At 36.8% G+C, this 16,125-nt stretch overlaps 1 protein-coding gene across 2 annotated transcripts in view; it reads left to right on the forward strand.

Annotated features, from left to right (window-relative positions):
• The first annotated feature begins 282 nt into the window (after positions 1-282).
• Positions 283-16,125, forward strand: part of PDF1A (peptide deformylase 1A) — a 63,118-nt gene continuing 47,275 nt past the window's right edge. For both annotated transcript variants that reach the window (XM_089820677.1, XM_089820686.1), the window contains exon 1: positions 283-996. In XM_089820677.1, coding sequence (XP_089676803.1) covers positions 532-996 — 465 coding nt within the window. In that variant the 5' untranslated portion in view covers positions 283-531. The remainder of the gene's footprint in view (positions 997-16,125) is intronic.

Raw genomic sequence — 16,125 nt, forward strand, 5'->3', positions numbered from 1 at the left:
TCTCATTTGTGTATCCTCAATTTGTTTTTCCATTGATCAAAAGAAAGAAGGGCGAAACAAAAGCTAACAAGAGCAAATATATAAAACAAAACCAAAAAGTGCACCTTGAAACCCCTGGCTTAAGGCCTGCCACTATCTTGCTGTGGGCTGGGCCCCAGTCTTCGTTTTACCCTTGGAAACGGGCCTACCTAGGATCTGAACCCTGTCTGGTATTGTGTCTGCTGCCCTGGTCCCACTGTTTCTTGTTATTTCCTTGTGTCTGCTGCCCTGGTCCCATAAGCCGTTCACAATCTTCTTCCCTCCTATGAAAGCATGGAACTAAATGAAGGATAATGACTGTTTGTATTGCTATCACCAGGACGAGAAATTACAGGGCACGAAAATGGCAAAAACAGCACCAGAGACACTAATATAAAAACGCTTGTGGATATCTAGCATTTTACCTGAAAATTTTAGACTACACATTGTGCAGTTTTTGCGATAGAAAATAAAGCATCATAGCATTGTTGAAGTTGTTTCCAAGAGGAGAGGATGGGGCATGGATTGCTATCATCGACGGTCTACTGTAGAGCTTACAATCCATCTGCCATTATAGCGACATTGAATGTCTCTAGAAGCTGGGGAAACCTTGTGGTCCAGATAAATCATCTCGCCCCCAGTGGGAGCATTGGCTATAGGCCTGTTCCCAGCTTAGTTTCTAATAGGGTTAGGAAATACACAATTTTGGGAACACATAGGAATAATGAGAGACAAAACAAGAGGATGACAATTGTGGCTTCGTCTGGTGGATTTTTTGGATTTGGAAAGAAAAAGGCCCCTAAGTTGCCAGAAATAGTACAAGCAGGTGATCCAGTGCTGCATGAACCTACAGGCGAAATACTAGTGGAAGAGATTAGCACAGAGAGAATTCAGAAGATTATAGATGACATGGTTGCTGTCATGAGGGCTGCACCTGGTGTTGGGATTGCTGCCCCACAAATAGGAGTACCATTGCAGGTATGTTGTTCCAAGTTCTTAATTATCTTTTTTTATTGGTGTTACTTTGAACAGTGCCTAAATGATGGTTTTTGCAAGAAATAAATTTCAAAAAGAAAGCGAAAAGCTGTTCTTACGCCGTGAAATAGCATTACACGTTTTTCTAGCGTCTAAGCATGTGCCTTGATTTTGATTTATAAGTCGAGGAAGCCTTTTGAGCTTGAGGAAGGTACTTTGTCCTGCACACACCTGACAGCAATACGAACTTAACTGCACACACAATATATACATCATTATTAGTCAAATGGCTACAACAGTATTAATTTGGGCTATCTTGCTGGTAAACACCGTTTCTTAGCATCACTCACAGCTTGACAGATTTTTGGGACCCTCAATATTATAATTACGATTTGATTTGGTAAACCCGTTTAATAACTCGTCAAAGAGAGTATTGAATACCATTTTTACATATATAAGTTTTGACACTATCACATTGGTTTGTGAACTTTGTGATAATTGTAAACATTTACAGCTTATTTTGATTTAATTTTACAGCTTCTTGAGCATTCTTTATCCTAATGATGGATTGCAGAGTGTGATCTGAAACATTGATAAAAAAATGCTACACAATCAATACCAGAAACATTACTGACAACTATAATGGATTGTGGACAACTTATATTCTTAATTGTTATAATCCAGTCCATTGACATTCATTAAATATTTAGTAGCTTACCAGACAATAAGAGTGGTGCTATAATTGCAGAAATATAAAAAATGGGTAATTTGAACCATTATCTGATTGACTACACATCTGGTAGAAACAGAGGATCCTGTTGCAGTACTAAATGCATTCAAACAGAAAAAAAAAGGGGTAGCAAGATGAGTCAATTTCAGAAAATTCAGTTCAATTAATTATTATACCATTAGCTCTCTTGAATTAATGAATATTTGAACTCTTGTATGTACAGTGGCCAATAAAGTTTTAAAATATTTATTATAATCTAGATTCCCAGATCTTATGTTTTATCCTGCACAACTTTTTCTGTAAAATGTATTGCTGCCTTTTAAGTGCCTAAGATGATGTAACTGACTCCATGACGGTCAACCATTCATTGATGATTAAGATGGAAATTATGTCAGGATTTTAATAAAACTTTGGTATTGAAGGGGCAATTGTGAATGCTGTGAAGCTTTGAACCCTTTATTATTTTGTTGCAAATTATCAACAGATTGCATGCAAACTTCTGTATTTTAACTTCTGTAGGCATCAAATAACAAATTTTCTTTTTCACCATACTCTATTCCCTTGGTTCACTCGAGGAAGGAAATATTTTTGCTTACGTTCTCCTAAAATAGTCTCCCTAGGTTCATGCTGTGCCTTAGGTGGATTTTTCACCAAAATTCCTGTCTGGCTGTTGCTTCTCAACATAAACAAACATGTATGCAGGCGCACACACACACACACACACAGAAGCACACACACACACACCCATGCACACCCATATGAATACACATGCACACTCACACCCGTACACACACCCACACGAACACATGCACACGCACCTGCACACACACTTAATACCTGCTCACTTCTATCTAGAGATGCCATATGATCCTAACAGTGTTTGTAATATTTCCAATGCAGCATGCTATTCGGTCACAACCTCAACTGCAAATAGTCTTCTGGATAAGGTGGATGGATTATATGAAAACCCTATAAGCCCCATCATTGTTTGCTTTGTTGGTATTGTATGAAGACATTGGTTAGTGGATGGTTGCATTAATAAATGGCGTCGGTTTCTTTGCTTTGTCGGCATTCTTTATTGTGGACATTGGTTATAAGTTATAACATATTGTTATGCACATTGCTGACTCATTTGTATGTAATGCTTGATGGTTGAGCTCTCTTTCATTGCCTCTTCATTCTCTTTGGGTCACTTACACTAAAGTCAACATTCAAGTTAGAGTGGAAGTGTTCTGTGTATCAGCTTAGTTGTCATTTCAGGATACGTATCCGATTCAGGCATGTGAATCAGATCCTTGGATTCACGATTTTTTTTCCCCAATTAGGATTCGTGGAGCATACTGAATTCTACAGTGTGATCCATCAGTATGTTCAATTTGTTGTATCCAGCATGTTGTAAAGGAGAGGTTGTTCTTTTATTGTCCCTGTTTGCAGCATTTAAAAATTAATTCTGTAGCAGGTGATGAAGATATTATTTAGGTGACAAATGCTTCTAATTCTGAGTCTACCAAACAATCTGAAGCAAAATCTTAAAAACCTGGTTATTGAGGATTGCTTTTGTGTGAGTCAGTTATTTGAGACCGCATTGGATTGTCAATCCAACATTTATAATATGTTGCCTTATCAGAGGTGGCATTCATTATGCTTTGTCAGCTGTCTATAGGAAGTCCAGTTTAATCTCCAAATGTCTGTCGTAATGATCTAGGAAATTGTGAATGAGATAGAAAACAAATTTCTAGCAGCAGCAAGAAAACACTAATTTGAAGGCACCTCCAATGGCTTGATTGTGTGCATGCATTGAAATCGGAAAACAGTTGTATGCTGAATCAAATTATGGTGTTTCTCTAAACGGGGGAATGGGCAGTTGTACTGTTTGGATTTTGGAGCAGCTGGGCGATAATTTTTCTTTCACAGTGACTGGGCATGTTAGTGAAGATGTTGAAGTTAGTCTGACTATTTTGTCATTGCCTTGGACTTAAGCTCCCTGGAAGGAAAGATATGAAGATCGAAATTTGAAAGAACATTACTAAATCGATTGACAATTAAGAGATAAGTATTTCTAAGTTTGTACCTTGAATAATGATCACATACAATTCATGCAATAGTATTGAGAATAGCAAATCATGATTTTTTATATTAATCTGTATGTTTATCTTAACGATAGTTTGGTGCTGTGGACTATCACTAATCACTTGTTGCAGGATTACATCAAGGAGCATAATGATGTTGAGTAGATTGCTTTGTTTGGAATGGTTCTATATCAGTCCAGCTTACTTGGGTCATGGTGGCAGATTTGGCAAATAGAAATGCAACTTCAATCTGAAGATCACAAAGGATGACTCTGCCACAGGTCTAGCTCATTTGGTGTATCATCATCAAAGAGATAAGTTGAGTCAAGAGCTTGAGAGGGATGAAGAGCTTGGCACATCCTGTAGGACTGATTTGTCTTGCAAAAGGTTGCAGATGTAATTGAGACTATCTTGGACGAGTATTGAAGGTGTTGTTTGAAATCTGGTTGCTTTGTTGCACCAGTTGCTGTTGCACACTTGTTTCAGTTTATTAGTTCAGAGACCGAATTATCTCATTTCAGTGATTTCAAAGTTCATTTTTCTGAAGTGTCTACATTTTCATCATGGTTGGAGACTGAAGAATAAAGACTACCGTCTTATGACCAGTTTCTTGAAAGAGGAGGAGATGGCAACTTGAGGTTGTTCATTTCTAGATAACTTAGGTCAAGGACAAGTTCTGTGTAGAAGTGAAGATGTCAGTTAAGAGGGCTGCAATGTTGCAAGGCCAATTGCTTTAATCCATGGTAAAACTCTTCAACTGCAAAGAACAAGAATTGCAAGGTCAATTTGGATTTGACATTTAACAGCTTCTCAAACCTTTAGTATAGTGTAATTTGGGATGCGGTCAAGGAGGACAGTCCTAGACTTTAGTATCTGAAGTTTCAAAGGTGTGTGTGTATTCATTCCTTTAAGAGCATTGCAAGCTACCTTGAGCAATCAGGTCAGGAGGTTGAAGCAAGCGCTTAAAGAGTCAGACGGAGCTTGAGTTGCATAGGGAGAGTGTCAAATCCTTGCAGAAGATCATCAAGCTTGCGCAGTAATGTGACTACTAAAGCTCTTTAATTGGTCAACATTGGATTTAACCCTATTTTTATTGTGATAATCAAAGCAGTGAGAATGCTGCCCTGCTGAGAGGAAGTCTTCATTCAGCGGGAGTTTGATTTTCATTACAAGGAACCTTGGACAAGAAGGTCTAAAGGTTGATATCAAAATGAGAGGGAGTTTCAACTGAGAGGAGTCTCAGCATTCAATTGATCTTTATGTGCTTAATGAGTTCTTCTCTGCAAGAGAAGTTTGAGGTGCAATCCCTTGTTAATGAGTTCTTTGTGAGAGAAGTTCGAGGTGAGATCCCTTGTTTCACCCTCTGCGAGTAGGTATGGTGGATCCACCCTCTGTGATGAGGCATGGTGGAAATGTATTCTTCTCACAGAAAAGTCTGAGGTGAAAGACCTTGTTCCACTCTGCGATGAGGCATGGTGGAAATGCATTCTTCTCAGGGAGAAGTCTGAGGTGAAAGCCCTCATTCCACCCTCTGTGATGAGGCATGGTGGAAATGCGTTCTTCTTTGGGAGAAGTTTGAGGTGTAACCCTCGTTCCACCCTCTTGGACGAGGCATGGTGGGAATGCATTCTTTTCTAGGAGAAGTCTAAGGTGTAAGTCCTCATTCAACCATCTGCGAGTAGGTATGGTGGAAGTTGTGTGTGACTCCATGATATATCTTTTTATTCCAATTCATCCTCTAGGAGTAGCTAAGGTGAACATTGTTATGATGAGTTAATTTCTTATTGATATGATGAGATATTGTTGACAATATTTTTGTTACAACTTCTTGCTTCTGCCATGAGATGGCTAGCTGAAGACCTATTTTTTGCTAAGAGGGAGTGTTGAAGATGCAGCTTCAAAATATGCCTTCAACACTATTTTATTGATGTTGTTCCAGTTTAACACCAATTTATATCTGCTGCTCATCGTGGCTGTATAATGATTCAGCTATCTCTATTCTGAGTTGCTCATCTAATATGAGATTTCTGTGTTCATATCCTAAATCATATCATGTTAAATTTTGGTAGCTGCGAAATAGTCTTCAGTATTGATTATCTCCTCTGCAATTTTGGTTTTCACAAGTTCGTTCATTTGTTGCTGTTCGATGAGTTTCATGTTATGTCAGTTGAAGTCGTGCATGTGCTGCTGATTGGACAATGTTTGTATTTACAGTTGTTGATTAGATTTCGAGCGGGTGCATTCATTGTGTACTGACCATTTTATTTGTCTATTAAAGTCGTCGATTACAAAAGGCGACACTTCACTATCTTTTTTGATGGTCATTGAGCTCATTTCATGCAACTATTCATTTTGGTCTATTGTTCATGCCTTATTATCTTATTCATGCTATTCAAGGTAGGCATGCTCAGCAGTTTTGGTGAAACTATCAGAGTCTAAAAGAAGACAGGATGATTTGGTATGGAGTTTTTTTTATTTAGTATATTCCTTGTTGCTCATATCATTGTTGAATGATGCTTAAACGACATCATGTATAAAAGTGTCATGTCTATACGACTTTTCTATTGCTTGGCAGAGTCTCTACATGGCATCCAACTTACATGGCATATCAGCTGTTGTCAACATTGGATACACATCAGTCACTGTTAGTGGTTGCATTGATGAATGGCGTCAGTTTCTTTGGTTCATCAACATTCTTTATTGTATGAAGACATTGGTTATTGTTATGCATGTTGCTGACACATTTGTATGTAATGCCTGACGGTTGAGCTCTCTTTCATTGCCACTTCATTCTCTTCAGGTCGCTTACTCTTAGAGTAGAGTATAAGTGTTTTACATAACAATGATCAAAAGACAAAAATCTTCTTTAGTACGATTCTTTTGTTTTAGAGATTAATAACTGATTTGCACAGATTGCAATATATGAAGTGTGATGTTTCTTTAACTGAAAGAACACACTTGGTAAAGATTTAATGCACAACCATCGGATCCTTAGAGTACTGAAATGTTTTTACCGTTTTGGTGATACATCATTCCCTCTGTGAAACTATTTGTTTAGTCAGATGTTGCATACAATTTAGTGATTAAAAGGGTCAATCCATTTTCCGTGGAGCTATATATACATTATTGACTTTTATGAGATACCAGTCTCAGTGAAAAAGTCTTTAAATGACTGTTTGAGATATCAAGCTTGTACCAAATGCTTTAATGATTCAATAAAGGATCATTTTTGGTGTGGCTAGGTTTTTCCCTCGAGTAGGAGGGTTTTTCCAGGGCATCTCTTGTGTTCCATGTTTTATAATGATTTGTTCTTTGTTATTTGCTATTCGGTTCAAAACTTAACAACTGTGAATGACCCAGAGTAAAATAGAATCAAAGGTCCAAATTGTGCCACATTAGCCCTAATTAGGATTAGGACAAGAAGAAAGAATCTACAATTAATACACAGGTCAACACAAACCAGTAAAGAGCAAATCACTTACTTAGTGGGGTAACAAATGCCCAGTATTCATGTACATTCAGCAGGAGAGTGAGGCAACATGAATGCCCACTACAAATTAAATGGTTTGTCTTCCTTGAATAGGTTATTCTTGATTCCCTTCCTTAAATGCAGTGAACTTTGACTTGGGGATCTTTAACTAGCCAATGGAGATGATCAGGCACCATGTTAGCATGTTGGGTATCTTGTAGGCTTGGGTGTCTTTTCTAATTGCATCATTTAGTAACACACATCCAACTTTGAATACTCCTTTTGAATCTATCTTTGGAAGAACATTTCCATCCTTCCATGTACTTGCTTGACAATTTATAATTTGGAATCCTTTGTTGATGATTATGTCATTCTGGAATTTCTTCACATAGAACTTGTCTAGGCTCTTGGATTTTTGGATAAACTTTGATCTTTTGAATTCTTGAACCTTGAATGCCTTGAACTGAGTCACTTAAAACCTTGACATCTTCAACACTGCAACTAGAGTTTTGGAACTTGAATGTTGCCCTTGATCATGTGAGACTGGAATGCACATGAAATAATCGATATAAGAATTACATAAAATGCCTTTCATATTTTCTGTTTAAAACTCTTCCTCTTTCAAAAACAATCCTCACTAATATTCTCATCCCTCCTCTGATATTTCAAACTCTTTGCAAATTTATTTCTCTCTCTCTCTCTCTCACTCCCCCCCCCACCAAACTCCACACTTTCCTTCTCTCATGCTTTATTTAACTTGTAATGCTATATCAAATATTGAATTCAATTATTTCATGAATTTCCCCAAACTATGCTCAAAATGTGCCTGAGCGCATACTAGACGTCTAAGCGGACTTTTATTCTTTTGAAGGATTTCCCCACTTACTTCACTTTGTACCCGAGTGTAGTTTTCAAATTTAGGTGGACTTTTCTTGTATTGAAGGATTTTCCTTCATTCCATGGATTTTGTGCTCAGGGTATTTTGTGCTTTAGGAAAACTTTTCTTGTTTTGGAGGATTCTCCTCCACTTCATTTTGCACTTGATCACAATTTTGGATTTTAGGTGGACTTTTATTGTTTTGAAGGATTTTCCTTCATTCATGGAATTTGTGCTTGATATGGTTTTGGGCTTTTGGAAGACTTCTTGTTTTGAAGGATTTTCCTTATTCCATAGAATCCGTGCTTAGTGTCTTTTGGGCTTTATGTGGACTTTTCTCATTTTGAAGTATTTTCCTTCATTCCATGGAATCCGTGCTCAATGCATTTTGGGCTTTAGGCAAACTTTTCTTGTTTTAAAAGGATTTTCTCATTCCATGGAATTTGTGCTCAATGCATTTTGGGATTTAGACAAACTTTCTTGTTTTGCAGGATTTTCCTTCATTTCATGAAATTTGTGCTTAGCAAAGTGTTGGGGTTTTGGCAGATTTTTCTTGTTTTGCAGTATTTTCCTTTCTTCCATAGAATCTGTGCTTGGTGCATTTTGGGTTTTAGGCAAACTTTTCTCATTTTAAAAGATTTTCCTTAATTCCATGGAATTGGTGCTTGATGCATTTTGGGCTTTAGGTGGACTTTTCATGTTTTGGAGGATTTTCCCCTACTTGGTGGAATTTTCTTATTTTGAAGGATTTTGCTTCATTTGGAGAATATTTTTGCATTTAAAGAATTTCCCTTCATTTAGAGGATTTTCTAGCTTTTGGAAAATTTTCCTTCATTTGGAGGATTTTGTGGCTTTTTTTTTTCTTATTGGAGGGTTTTTCTACTTTTGGAAGATTTTCCTTCATTTTGACGATTTTTCGACCTTTGGAGGATTTTCCTTCATTTGGAGTATTTTGCTTTAAAGAATTTTCCTTCATTTGGAGGATTTTCTAGCTTTTGGAAGATTTTCCTTCATTTGGAGGATTTTGTGGCTTTTTTGGGGATTTTTTTTGTGATTGGAGGGTTTTTCTGCTTTTGGAAGATTTTCCTTCATTTTGACGATTTTTCGGCCTTTGTAGTATTTTCCTTCCTTCCATGGAATCCATGCTTGGTGCATTTTAGGTTTTAGGCAAACTTTTCTCATTTAAAAAGATTTTCCTTCATTCCATGGAATTGGTGCTTGATGCATTTTGGGCTTTAGGTGGACTTTTCATGTTTTGGAGGATTTTCCCCTACTTGGTGGAATTTTCTTGTTTTGAAGGATTTTCCTTCATTTGGAGAATATTTTTGCGAATTTCCCTTCATTTGGAGGATTTTCTAGCTTTTGGAAGATTTTCCTTCATTTGGAGGATTTTGTGACTTTTTTGGGGGATTTTTTTTTTGTTATTGGAGGGTTTTTCTACTTTTGGAAGATTTTCCTTCATTTTGATGATTTTTCAGCCTTTGGAGGATTTTCCTTCATTTGGATTATTTTTGTGCTTTGAAGAATTTTCCTTCATTTGAAGGTTTTTTCTTCATTTGGTTATATCAAGGGTGGTTCTAGACTTAACCATTTTTTGATTGATTACCTTGCTCATTTTTTTGGATGTAGAATTGGATACCCTTGTCTCTTTAGCAACCATAGCTTGCTTGTGGCCAAAAAATACCTGCCAAAAGTTGATTGTCTAGAAATAATAAGTTGGTCCAAAGTCAAAATAAGCTCAATCTAGGAGCCAGTAAAACTAGAAAAATAGAAAAGTTAACAATAGCAAGTTGTCCAATCTGGGAGGCAGTGAAACTCAAAATAGAAATTTCCAAAAATTTATGTCAAGGCGTTCAAAATTTCACTAACATTGTTTCTAAAAGATCAATTCTCATTCATACTTGACCTAAAGAGCATAGACAAACACACTGTTTCCTTTCTAGGTGCAAGGTGAACAACACTTTTCTAGACTTGGCCAATTTTACCAATTCTCATTCAAAACTAAGGGAATCTTAGGAGAGTGGGCCCAAAACTACCAAGAACAAAAGACAAAAAGACATGGCTAAGAGTAAAAAGAGGGTTTTCCATTTCAAATGGGGTGTTGTGTGTAAAGGTCACAACATGTGGCGACCCTATAGGTGAAATATGAAAACATTTCAAGGATAAAAACTTGATTCAAACTCAAAATCTTTGGTTAACAAATCTTAAGCCATCACGAGGAGAGAAAATAGAACTCAAAATGGGAGGAGAATCATGTATTGGATTAAGTCACCTTCAATTTTCAATTACCCAAGTGTGTGCATATGTGTTATTCCCACTCAACAATAACACTCAATATCCTTGAGATTAGCCATGACAAGCTATATATCCCTCTTAACTCCAAAAGCATTTGTAACATTCTAATTTTACTAAGATGAAAGTAGATAACATGTCCTAGGGTTAGGTAACATATCATTTTTAGCAATCTAAAAATAGATAACATGCCCTAGGGTTATAGCCGAATATTCATAACGAAATGGCATTAAGTAACAACATTTTGAAATGAGCAACTGAGATTTGCAAGTATTCACAATTAAAACAATGGCTATTTCTAATTCATATGAAAGATAACAGATTAATGTTCATAACTAACTTCTATCATACAATTAGTTAAGAACTAGTAATGAAATCTACATTGACAAGTATACATCTCATATATTGTAAAAGTAAATAAGAACTTAGAATTCATACATGTTTTTGGACTAACTGTCAATGTGTTGTGCAAGCCTTGGCATTTGGAGAAGAGGAGAAGCAATGACATAGGCTTAACCTCCCAACCACGGACCTTACCATTTCCCCACACAATCTCTTATGAGAAAGGCCCTCCCTACCCCGGGTTAGGCTTAGGGCACTATAGTCTAGCCATCCGAGTAGTGTCTGCTCAGTAGCAAATAAGGTTGAGGATATACCTCCATCAACCTTCTCTTTGTCAGTTGGCACCACCGACCTCTTTGTGATCCATTTAGGCAAGCATGCCTCTAATCTACCTTGGCTAAGGATTTAGATGGGCAAATGAATAACCCGATCACCACTGCTCGACTTGACAACAAAGTATAATTAGGACAATCATGAGCTGACTTGGATCAACAATTTCTTTTTAAGATGTTCATGCATTTGAATTCTTATCATAGTTGTTTTCCCCTTGCAAGATTCCTCTCCTCTTCACCCATTCACACTAGCTTCACTAGCCTTGGGTGCATCCTAGGAGATTGCTATTAGTAATGAGATCTTTATCATATGGTTTCTTTGAACACCTTTCTGATTCGTACCACAACTAGTATACAACAAATACCGGTGTGTAAGTTAGAATGTCATAACTTTGGATTCAGATTCTAAACAAGAATATTCATGCAAAATATAACCAAGAATATGTGTTAAGGGAACTATAAGCCGTCCCTATGGTTATGCAATCAACATATAGAGAGCTGAGATTCAGATATAAATAAAATAATAGAGCTTGAAACATATTTGAATTGTTTCTATACTGAAATATGGTTGCATTTTCATTGGTATCTGCAACTTCAACATGACTATCTTCATACCCGATAGAACAAATGCTTAATGGCATTGATAAGAACATAGAATGGAAAGAAGATTTGATTGTGAAAATCCATGACTTGTAATGATACTAGTCATTTGGTGGCAATCGATTCAACATTAAGGCTCCACCTATGTGACAAAATATACAAACCAAGATGCCGATAGAAAGAGGAAGAAAAATTGTTAAGCTTGCAGTTCAGGAATTATGCTCATAACAGGGTGATTGTACTTTGATTTTGAATGCTCTCCTTCTGTGGCCGTGGGAGATTATATGGTCTCTTGCGTGCGGTTACAAGATGGCCTCATAGATTCGAGAGTTTTTAAAAGATGGTGCCGTTATTGAGGTGGCCACTGCTCATCGATGTGGAGTTAAAAAAATAATATTTCCATGGTTTAAAAATAAACATCTATATATATATAAATATATAATTAAATATATTATATCATCATGCTATTTTGTTATATCTATAATTGTACCTATATGTATACATATATCTATATACGTGTGCGATTTAGAGTACATATGATTTATTTCTAACATCATATTCTCTCTATATACACACGTGCATATATATATATGTGCGTGTGTGTGAAAATTCAAAATTTTAATCACTTCTGAGCTATGCTCCACGGGGACGCCTCCCCTGCCTCTGTACCCTAGTACCCGTACCGGGTACGAAACGGGGACGCGGGTACGGATTTTGGCCATACCCTGTGACGTCCCTTTTTGAGGGGAAAGGGGACGGTCCCCGAAATGCCAAAAAAAGTTTCATAGGAAACTTGGGTACGGATTTCCGTACCGAGGATGGCGTTCCCGTCCCTCGCCAATACCCTTTTGCCCACGCCGTCCCCTATTTTCCAGCCAGCCGCGGGTGAGTTAAAAAGTTAAAAAAAATGGTTTTTAAAAAAAAAAATTTAGTCTTTTCTATTCCGCCTAGGGCCCACATGGATGTTAAGTTGTTAACCCTAATGTGTCTTCTTAAATAGTTAAAGTTGGAGTTCATTGCTCATTTGGAGTTGTTTGCAAGTTGGGAAGAGGAAGAGGAAAACATTGAACATTGAACAACAACAAAAGAGGAGTGTGTTTTGGAGGAGGAAGAGGAAAACATTGAACTTTCATTATGTCATTTTGATTTTCATTTCATGCATGATGATGATAGATTGATACTTGGAGCCTTTGGGCATTTTTGCTAATTGTATGCGATATTCGGATATATCATCATATCATATTCTCATTTTGATTCTAATCTTAATGGTTTTCAATTTCCATGTATTCTATGGTGAATGGTTTATCAATGTTATGATTTATCATTGTTATGGTATGCATATCAGAAATATATCTCTAAAGAAGTCTAATTCTCCATATATAAAAAATTTAAAATCCCCTATATTTTATAGCCGTCCCCTGAGGTCCCGTCCCCTAAATTTTGGCTTCGACCCGTACCCGTATCGGAAACACGTTCCCGTCCCCTAAAACGCCCCCGTCTCGGAAACTCCGTGGAGCATAGCTTCTGAGGTCTCAAAACAAGAGAGAGATAATTGTCCTTATCATGATTATTAAATGTTTAACGTTATAAAAGATTGACCAAGTAGCTCATGACTGTCCAAGGTGTACTCTATTGCCTAGTCATTAAATCCTTCATCAAGGTAGTTAGAGTCCATACCTGATGGTCTGATGTTGGACTAAAGTAGTGCCCCATTCCTTGAATTCCGTTTAGCAATGCTTTCTCCCCTTCGTCTGCTCCTGCAACCACAATTGCAACATTTCCACAATAATAACATGTTCCTCCATTTAAATCGAAATATCAAGAACATTATAACTGATAACTGTAACAACAACTAACTACCATTAATCAAGTAAATAAGTATACATAATGAATCAATTGACAAATCATTTTTACATGAAATAAAAGTTAACCATATTTCCATGAATCAAACTAACAAGTCCTTTTCACATGAAATAAACGGTTGACCATAACTTCCATTTCACAAGATTATGACATTCAAAAGTTTTAACTAACCATTGCAATGACTATAAGATTATTTTTTACATAGGTCAAAATTTGGGATGTAACAGCAACCTGGGCATTGCCCCACTGCAAGTCAAGCGTCCATAGCCCTGATGGAGTTGTCACTGCAATACCCACAATGATTTCTCAACTTTTGGCAAATTATTCTTTCAAACACCTATAGAGATTTTTGCGTACCTCCAAAGCCAATTATTTGATCTTTTATCATAATTTTCTTTTCTTTTTTATTTCTTTCATTCTTTTAATATTGTAGTTCTTTCCTTTTACTTGGTCGTGAGCAATGAAGCTCACTAAGTGGCGTTGAAGAAAGATTTAAGATTTTCACTAGCCATAATGTCTCCCAAAGAATCTGAAATGACTCAGAGCAATTGATTAGGTGTTAAAAGATATAGTAATTATGGAATCTTGATGTTAAGACGCAATAGATAATTAAACTTCCAAGTCAAAGACATGTCCTAACCAAATGATAAGGTTGTAAAAGAATAACCTTGGATTCTACAACACTTCAGAAATTGTTACCCAAGAAATAGATTGAACATAACTAAGTACAAGTGCTAGAGTGTCTTGAACTTTCACAAAGTGGAAACCCTCAAACCTTTAGTGTACTTGGCGACAACCGAAACCAAAACCAAACCAAAATGAAAGGGAAAGAAAACCAAAACCACCCTAGTAAAGCGACTTGGGGGAAAAAAAAACCTAAACTAACAAAGCAAAAACAACCTAATCTGCAGACAAACAAAATCCCATAGGGGAAGGGGGAAACAATGAGAAAGAAAAATCAGGGGAAACAAAATCAAAATCCCCTCTAAACTACAATGAAAACTAACATGGGAAACCCTCAAACCTTCAGGGTACTTGGCAACAACCAAAACCAAAACCAAACCAAAATGAAAGGAAAAGAAAACCAAAACCACCCTAGTAAAGTGACTCAGAGGAAAGAAAAACCTAAACTAACAAAGCAAAAACAACCTAATCTGCAGACAAACAAAATCCCATAGGGGAAAGGGGGAAACAATAAGAAAGAAAAATCAGGGCAAACAAAATCAAAATCCCCTCTAAACTACAAAGAAAACTAACATGAAATGCAAAACAAAAGTGAAATCTAGACTATTCACAGCGTAGGCTCTGGAAGGAAACCTAAGGGTGGAAATAATGCTTGAGGAACTGTCCAATGATGGGGATCAGGACTTCCTCTCGTGTAGGAGTCTTCAACTTTGATGCACCTATATCTTACAAATCTGATAAGGACCCATTCACAAATTGTCAAACTTGTCATGGTCACCTTTATTTTCACGGACCTTATCCCAGCAAAGCACCAAATCTGAAATCCCAAAATCTTTGAGCTTGGCCAATGAACCATCTTTTGACCACACCTTGATGCTTTGCAAACTTTTCTAGTGCTTGATCTCTTTTCTCTTCTAAATGTAACAATTGTGTCAAATGTGTCTGCACTTTGTCTTCACCTTCCATGAACTGTAGTTGTGAAATTCTCAACTGAACTGGGAAATATGAATCTTGTCAATGAACTAAGAGATAGGGAGACATCCATATAGAGTTCTTAATTATGATTTTGTTCGCCCAGAGGGTAAATCTCAACTACATATGCCAATTCTTAGGATTCTTCTCTAACAACTTTTTGATTGCACTTAGCAGGTTCTTGCCCATTGATTCAACCAACCCATTTCCTCGTGTAAGGTAATTTGATGAAAACTTCAGTGTTATCCCATAATCGAATGCCTAGTTTGAAAACTTCAAAGATTTAAATGTAGATCCATTGTGATCACCATGGGACATGCAAATCTTGTAATGATAATTGTTTCAAGGAACTTGATGATGACTTATTTCGTGCAGTTTTTAAGAGCTTAGCCTTTGACCATCAAGTTTAATAATCTGTAGCAATTAGGATGTACTTGTGTTGTCCAAAAGAGGGCAAATTAAGCAGACTAAAAAAGTCTTATCCCCACTTAGCAAATTGCTTTACTTTAGTAATCAACTGCAACGGAATAGCAATTTTTTTTAATGCACCTCAACTTCTTGGCATTTGTGACATGTTTTCACATGTTCATATGCACCTTTAAACAATTAGGCCAATAATATTCCGCCCTTGAGATTTGACGAGTGATAGCTAGATTGGTTTCATATTTATGGTGAAAATGTTCAATAATTTGCTTTGCTTCTTGTTTCGGAAACATCTCAGGTAAATTCCATCATGGTTCTTTTTGTATAACATGACTCCTTGAAGCATGAACCTTTGACTCTTCATTCTCAACGCTTGTTTCTGCGTAGAATTAAGGTGGGGATGGGAAAGGGTACTTATGATTTAACAAGTAGTAAACAATGTCATCATACCATTCATTTGGAGATACTTCTTCCAACAT

The sequence above is a fragment of the Cupressus sempervirens genome, chromosome 1 (genome assembly GCF_028749045.1).
Source record: "Cupressus sempervirens isolate cs-2001-9-10 chromosome 1, ASM2874904v1, whole genome shotgun sequence".
NCBI classification, from domain to species: domain Eukaryota; kingdom Viridiplantae; phylum Streptophyta; class Pinopsida; order Cupressales; family Cupressaceae; genus Cupressus; species Cupressus sempervirens.